The sequence below is a fragment of the Hylobates moloch genome, unplaced genomic scaffold, assembly GCF_009828535.3.
Source record: "Hylobates moloch isolate HMO894 unplaced genomic scaffold, HMol_V3 SCAFFOLD_2, whole genome shotgun sequence".
Classification (NCBI taxonomy): Eukaryota; Metazoa; Chordata; class Mammalia; order Primates; family Hylobatidae; genus Hylobates; species Hylobates moloch.
The window spans coordinates 68,227,294-68,235,321 of NW_026652277.1; the positions used below are offsets into that span (position 1 = coordinate 68,227,294).

General features: G+C 44.9%; 1 protein-coding gene across 1 annotated transcript in view; it reads right to left on the reverse strand.

Annotated features, from left to right (window-relative positions):
* Positions 1 to 1,100: 1,100 nt before the first annotated feature.
* Positions 1,101 to 8,028, reverse strand: part of NOA1 (nitric oxide associated 1) — a 28,897-nt gene continuing 21,969 nt past the window's right edge. Inside the window, exon 6 of the mRNA XM_058435722.1 lies at positions 1,101 to 1,169. Coding sequence (XP_058291705.1) covers positions 1,101 to 1,169 — 69 coding nt within the window. The remainder of the gene's footprint in view (positions 1,170 to 8,028) is intronic.

Genomic DNA, 8,028 nt, shown 5'->3' on the forward strand with positions numbered 1-8,028 from the left:
TTATATTTTTAGTAGAGATGGGTTTCACCATGTTGGTCAGGCTGGTCTCGAACTCCTGACCTTAGGTGATCCACCTGCCTCTGCCTCCCAAAGTGCTGAGATTACTGGCATGAGCCACTGTGCCCGGCCTCAGTATTTCTTATTTGATAGATTTATATTGGATTCACTTTTTTTTTTTTTTAATATGGAGTCTCACTTTGTCGCCCAGGCTGGAGTGCAGTGGTGCGATCCCGGCTCACTGCAACCTCCACTTCCTAAGTTCAAGCGAGTCTTCTGCCTCAGCCTCCTGAGTAGCTGGGACTACAGGAACACACAACCACACCCAGCTAAGTTTTGTATTTTTAGTAGAGAGGGGGTTTCCCCATATTGGCCAGGCTGGTCTTGAACTCCTGACTTCGTGATCCACCCATTTTGGCCTCCCAAAGTGCTGAGATTAAAGGCGTGAGCCACCGTGCCCGGCCTGGATTCACTTTCTATAGGCCAGTTAGATAGCACATTATGTTTGTATTTTCTTCAGGGTCATCAACGTCAAAAGCTTGTGATGGATTAAAATAGCCACAAATTCCTGTACATGTTTGAATCTGTGCTGCCACTGTGACTTGCTTTGACCAACAAATGCAGCAGAAGTGGCACTGTGTGACTTTGAGCTTCGGCCTCCAGAGGCTTTGCAAGCTCTACTCTCAGGCTTTTTGTGAACACTGTCAGCTTGTGAACAAGCTTGAACTAGCCTACTTGAGGATGAGACCCTTGGAAGAGAGAGTGATCAATGGAAAATGCCTCACTTGCTCAGCTGTTACACCCATCTCAGCTGAAACTCCTGTGCGTGAGGTCAGCCTGGCTGTGTGCTGTGTGCAAATGCATATTGCCACAGAGCAGAAGTACCACGGAGTGGAGCCTAGATTAAGTTGCCAAACTAAAGAATGGGAGCAAATAATCGCTTGGTTCAAGTCACCAATTTTCAGGGTGGTTTGTTATTCAGCAATAGATGTGAATACAAACCTAATCATCTCCTCAAACCTAGTTAATAAAAAAGAAGCATTTTCAACGAACAAATGAGCAACTGTACCTAGAAGTGACTTACTCCATGCCCAACGGGGGAGTTAGTGGGTACATGGGACAGTTACACATTGTTCTCCTTTGTTGAACAGTCTCTTGTCCACGTTCCCATGCTGAAAAATTTTAACACATTTCTCAGAATTAGCTTTACATAAAGCTTTATTTATCTAATGAAAAAGCTAGTGTTTCAGTAAAATACATCTTTTATCTGGTATTTTAAAGGAAAGCAGCCCCATTTCTCTAATTTGCCTTCCTGTTGAGTATTTCACCATAGTTTTTTTTTTTTTTCTTTAAGACAGAGATTCGCTCTTGTTGCCCAGGCTGGAGTGCAATGGCACGATCTCAGCTCACTGCAACCTCCGCCTCCTGGATTCAAGCGATTCTCCTGCCTCAGTCTCCCGAGTAAGCTGGGATTACAGGCGCCCGCCACCATGTCCGACTAATTTTGTATTTTTAATAGAGACGGGGTTTCTCCACGTTGGTAAGGCTGGCCTCAAACTCCCAACCTCAGGTGATCTGTCTGCCTCGGCCTCCCAAAATGCTGGGATTACAGGTGTGAGCCACCGTGCCTGGCCTCACCACAGAGTTTAAAGTCAAAGACAGGGAAAAAAAGATAAATCTATTTAGGTCAAATGCTAAATGGCGAGCAAAACTTGCAATAATAGAAAGCTTTTAATTGGACAACCCAGTAACTCCTGTTTAGGGAAAGTCAGTAAGATGTAGCAAGAAACAGGCAACTGGATTGACAGCTACACAAGTAGGAAAAGCAGGGGCATTTAAACAAGTTCAGGGCCAAATTAACAAATTGGTTTTTGAGGCTTTTTGATTTGCAAGTAAACGGGGATCACCGGTTCTAATCTCATGAGTAGGATTAGGATGAAAAATTACAGTCTCTTTTCTATGACAGTTTAGTGTAATTTTTGCATGTTTGCTTCCCAAATTTTCTGTATATCTAATTTACTATTTTCTTAATCAGAATCGTGGGTAAGGATCTCCATGCATGCTGTGATCTGTCCGTGGTACTTGGCAAGCTCACCAGCCATGTGAAAGATTCCCAGCCAGCCAGGGAAGCACAGTCCATTTAAAGCCATCTGAGGTGGTGAGAGAGCATTGAAATCACACTGGGATACCTGTTTTGGTTTGGGCAGCAGTGCTGAAGTAAGACAGCAGGGGCACAGCACATTACACACACACACACACACACATACACACACACACACACACACACACACACAGCTCTGAGACAAATGCTCTGGGAGAAATTATATATGATAGAATTCAAAGGAAGCCAGAAGAAGATTAAGTGGTAGTTGTCCAGAATTCCCAAGAGAATTGTGCTATTATCTTTGAATGTCTTCAAAGTAGGTTTCCTTCCTAAGGTTGAAAAATTCTCACCTTTAGATTTGTTGATGGGTTTTAGTATATAGAGGAATTACTGTGCAGTGGTTGAAGACATGGATACTGATGGAACTTTTCTTTTTTTTTCTTTTTTTTGAGATGGAGTCTCACTCTGTTGCCCAGGCTGGAGTGCAGTGTCGTGATCTTGGCTCACTGCAACCTCCGCCTCCCAGGTTCAAGGGATTCTTCCTGCCTCAGCCTCATGAGTAGCTGGGATTACAGGTGCCCGCCACTATGCCCGATTAATTTTTGTATTTTTAGTAGAGACATGGTTTCACCATCTTGGCCAGGCTGGTCTTGAACTCCTGACCTCGTGATCTACCTGCCTCAGTCTCCCAAAGTGCTGGGATTACAGGCCACTGTGCCCAACCAGAACTGTTCTATATTGTGATTATGGTGGTCATTAAACAAACATATACGTGTGATAAAATCCATAGAACTGTACATGAAAACAAAGTCTGTTATAATTAAAAACCGCAGGCTGGGCCCATGGTGGCTCACACCTGCAGTCCTAGAACTTTGGGAGGCCGACTCAGGAAGATCGCTTGAGCACAGGGGTTTGAGACCAGCCTGGGAAATATAGTGAGACCTTGTTTCTGTAAAAAATTAAAAAATTAGTTGAGTGTGGTGGTGCGTGCCTGTAGTCCAGCTACTGACATGGAAGGATCGCTTGAGCCTGAGAGGTGGGGGCCACAGTGAGCTGAGACTGTGTCACTGCACTCCAGCCCAGGTGACAGAGTGAGAACTTTTTTCAAAATAAAACAACAAAGCCTCACGAGTTCTGGAGATAGAGTGCCTGGGTTTGTTTGAATCACAGCTCCATCACTTATTAGTTAGATCCTGGGTAAGTTATTTGTGCCTCAGTTTCCTCATCTGTAAATGTGGGTAATAATAGTATCTTCTGCATGGGGTTGCTGTAAGGATTCAGTTAATATATGTAAAGCACTTGAAAGAGTGCCTGGCTCATTTTATTACTATATAAGTGATAGCTACTATTATTATTATTATATGAGTATAAAGGAGTAAACAGATATATGGGCTATCATATGATTATAGCAACTATGAGTAATCTGAAGTCTCAAATACAATGACCATGAGGTAGTGGCTTTATGCGGGAAAGGAAGAAACTCTGTAAGAGGTTAGTGTAAATGCTACTAAGCAAATTAAAGTTTGCTCTTTCTCTATTTTCCAGGGAAGGCAAACACCAAGCAAACAAAAAAATCCTCTCACTCTATTGATTCATTCATTGAATGTCTGCTATTTTCTTTTTCTTTTCTTCTCTCTTATTTTTTTTTTGAGACAGTCTCACACTGTCGCCTGGGGCTGGTGCGTAGTGGCACGATCTCGGCTCGCTGCAACCTCTGCCTCCCAGGTTCAAGCAATTCTCCTGCCTCAGCCTCCCGAGTAGCTAGGATTACAGGCATGTGCCACCTTTGTATTTTTAGTTGAGACGGGGTTTCAGTATGTTGGCCAGGCTGGTCTCAAACTCCTGACCTCGTGATCCACCTGCCTCATCCTCCCAAAGTGCTGGGATTACCGGGGTAAGCCACCGCGCCCAGCCATGCCTGCTATTTTCTAGGGCTTACTGAAAGGTTAGAAAGGATCTTGGCAGTCTTTCACTTCCATATATTTCACTTCCAATATCACCTGACACGTGATGATGTATTCCCTAACGCGTCTGCTTGTTTTGTGTATGTGTGACCTCAGTTTTTTCCGATTTACCACAGCTACCAGGTAGAGATACTGACGGTGTCTGTGATTAAGCATCATACCTATTACAGCATCTACCAATGAGAATATTAAGACCAAATAAATTCTCCCACTAGATTGACTACACAGTAGGTAAACTTGGAGAATTATTTGTGAAGCCAAAAGAAGCTTTTGAAAGCAGGAACCTGGAAATCCAAGCAGTGGGTGTTTTGAGGATGATCCAGATACACTTAGGAGTATTCAGATCATGAAACTCCATGACATGAAGGGAAAAGATGAGGCATCATTGCAATATGATGTTAAAATAGTAATCTTGGCCTGGTGTGGTGGCTCACAGCTGTAATCCCAGCACTTTGGGAGGCTGAGGTGGGAGGATTGGTGAAGCTAGGAGTTTGAGACCAGCCTGGGCAACAAAGTGAGACCCTGTCTCTACAAAAATAAAAAAATTAGCTGGGTGTGGTGGCACTTGCCTATAGTTCCAGCTACTCGGGTGGCTGAGGCGAGAGTATCACTTGCGCCCAGGAGGTCGAGGCTGCGTTGAGCTGTGATTACACCACTACACTCCAGCCTGGGCGACAGAGTGAGACACTGTCTCTAAAAAAAAAAAAAAAAAAAAAAAAACCTATCTTGAACTATTCCCCTCTCACTACAAGGTCTTAATGGGGGCAGATAATATGACAGACATTCAGAGCAGGCAGAGGTATCATCTATTTGATTCACATGAGTCTGAAATCTTGTTTTTAATGTTTAAGCATTACTCTTTGACAGTTGAGAGAAAACAATCCCCCTGGGAGAAGGAAAGCGGCCAAAAGAAAATGGAACAGCTGAGAAAGAATGGAAATGATTCTAATGCTCCACGACACAGAGCCAAGTGGGAGGGAAGCCAGGGTAAATTATCCGAACCCGTCTACGAAACAGCCCACCTCAGCTTGCGTGCTGGGTGCTTACTCAGTGAAGCAATAACAGCTCTGTCATGGCTGACACAGCTGGAGCTCCTCCTCGTTAGCCAGCTGCAGGAAACCAGCCTATGTCCATTGTGCAAGAAGGGTCTGAACACTAGGGACACAGGCACACAAGATTGAGTCTCTACTCTGCTTCTCCTTGGTTGTTACGGGAAGTGATTGTCTCAAGTTAAATAAACTAGACTCTGGGGAACTATACAGTAAAGACTTAGTGATCGGCACAGCTTGGCATTTATGGTGATTAAAGATACAAAACATATTACAACTTCAATTTGTCTTAGTAACTTTGGAGAAGATGTTATTTTAGTTTAATGGGGGGAGGGGGAAGCAGAGAGGTTACATGTAACTTTTTAAAATAAAACTTTGAACCTAATATCCCATAAAAGTCAAAAAGTACTTGGATGGAATTTATTTTACTTCTTTTGGGTGTCATGAATACAAAAGAGGTGACATGCTCCACGCCACAGTGCTGCAGAGCCAGGTAAACCATCTAGAATAAACTCGCTTCATCGTTTCCTGGCAACCCCTAACCACCTCTGTGATCTGTGGAAGTGAGGAGTTGGTACTTTGCATTAATTTCTCCTCCCGTTCCTGGCCAGAAGAGCCCACTAATTCTTGTACCCTGTCATAGTGTAAGTGACTACTAATTCAAAACGTCTTTATATTCAGATTAATGGATAAAGAAGTACAGTCATGTATCGCATAATGACTTCTTGGTCAGCAATGGGCCACATATACAGCCGTAGTCTGGTAAAATTATAATGGAGTCAGAAAATAACCTATTGCCGGCCGGGCGCGGTGGCTCACGCCTGTAATCCCAGCACTTTCGGAGGCCGAGGCGGGCGGATCACGAGGTCAGGAGATCGAGACCATGGTGAAACCCCGTCTCTACTAAAAATACAAAAAACTAGCCGGGCGTGGTGGCGGGCGCCTGTAGTCCCAGCTACTCGGAGAGGCTGAGGCAGGAGAATGGCGTGAACCCGGGAGGTGGAGCTTGCAGTGAGCCGAGATCGCGCCACTGCACTCCAGCCTGGGCGACAGAGCGAGACTCTGTCTCAAAAAAAAAAAAAAGAAAATAACCTATTGCCTAATGATTTGTGTTACAATTGCCTACAGAATTCAGTACAGCAACATGTTGTACAGGTTTGTAGCCTAGGAGCCATAGGTTATACCATACAGCCTAGGTGTAGAGTAGGCTATACCATCTAGGTTTGTGTAAATACACTTTATGATGTTTGCCCAAAGATGAAATCGCCTAACGATGCATTTCTTAGAACACATCCCTGTTGCTAAGCAATGCACTACTGCACCAATACAGTAATGGAACTTTCTTAAAGCAAAATCTACTAGGAAGCACTTGATCCTAGCAGTGATACTAGGCTGCAATAGATTGGAGGTACAATATGGAACAAATTAATACCAGATCCCAGTAGAAGTCCTCAACTAATTCTAGGCATAGAGCATCTTTCTCACTCTTTGCTGGCTTTCTTTCCTGCTTTTTTTTTTTTTTTTGGAGATGGAGTCTTGCTCTGTCACCCAGGCTGGAGTGCAGTGGTGCAATCATGGCTTACTGCAGCCTCAACCTCCCAGGCTCAAGGGATCTTCCCACCTCAGCCTCCTGAATAGCTGAGACTACAGGTGTGTGTCACCATGCCCAGCTAAATTAAAAATTTTTTTTTTGTCGAGACAGGGTCTTAACTATGTTGCCAGGGCCGGTCTTGAATGCCTGGCTTCAAGGGATCCTCCTGCCTTGGCCTCCCAAAGTGTTTGGATTATGGGTGTGAGCCCTGTTTTCTGAAATACAGTTTCTTAAGTTGTCAGGGTGATAGTAGTCAGTTTTTAGATTGTTTCTCCACAAAGGCCCAGTTCACCCTTTGCTGGCTTTCTTTCCTGCCTGTTTGTTTTAATTCTACCTAAATATCCTGGCCTAAGCTCTGAACTGTGAACTCCTGTTTTCAACCATAGGTAGAAATATAACGACCACAATTTTTTTTTTTTTTTTTTGAGATGGAGTTTCGCTCTTGTTGCCCAGGCTGGAGTGCAATGGCATGGTCTTAGCTCACCGCGACCTCTGCCTCCCGGGTTCAAGCGATTCTCCTGCCTCAGCCTCCCAAGTAGCTGGGATTACAGGCATGTGCCACCACACCTGGCTAATTTTGTATTTTTTTTAGTAGAGATGGGGTTTCTCCATGTTGGTCAGGCTGCTCTCAAACTCCCGACCTCAGGTGATCCACCCGCCTTGGCCTCCCAAAGTGTTGGGATTACAGGTGTGAGCCACTGCACCCAGGCACAATTTTAACTTATAAAATAAATGGTATTTCATTCCCTCCAAAATAAAAACTAGAAATCAACTGCCAATCAATTTTCTCCATTTGGGAAGCTGCCGCCCTCTAGAGGTAATAAGATGTTGGGGGCACTTGCCAGTTGTCACCAGGACTGAGGGCGGAGGGAGTTGCTACTGCATTTAGTGTCTGGGATGAGATACCAGACATAATGAAATGCAGTTTGTTTTTTTTTGAGACGGAGTCTTGCTCTGTTGCCCAGGCTGGAGTGCAGTGGCGCGATCTTGGCTCACTGCAGCTTCCACCTACCAGGTTCAAGCGATTTTCCTGCCCCAGTCTCCGGAGTAGCTGGGATTACAGGCCCCCGCAACCACACTCAGCTGATTTTTTTTTTGTCTCGCTCTGTCCCCCAGGCTGGAGTGCAGTGGCGCAATCTCGGCTCACCGCAACCTCTGCCTCCCGGGTTCACGCCATTCTCCTGCCTCAGCCTCTCTGAGTAGCTGGGACTACAGGCGCCCGCCACCACGCCCGGCTAATTTTTTTTGTATTTTTAGTAGAGACGGGGTTTCACCGTGGTCTCGATCTCCTGACCTCGTGATCTGCCCGCCTCGGCCTCCCAA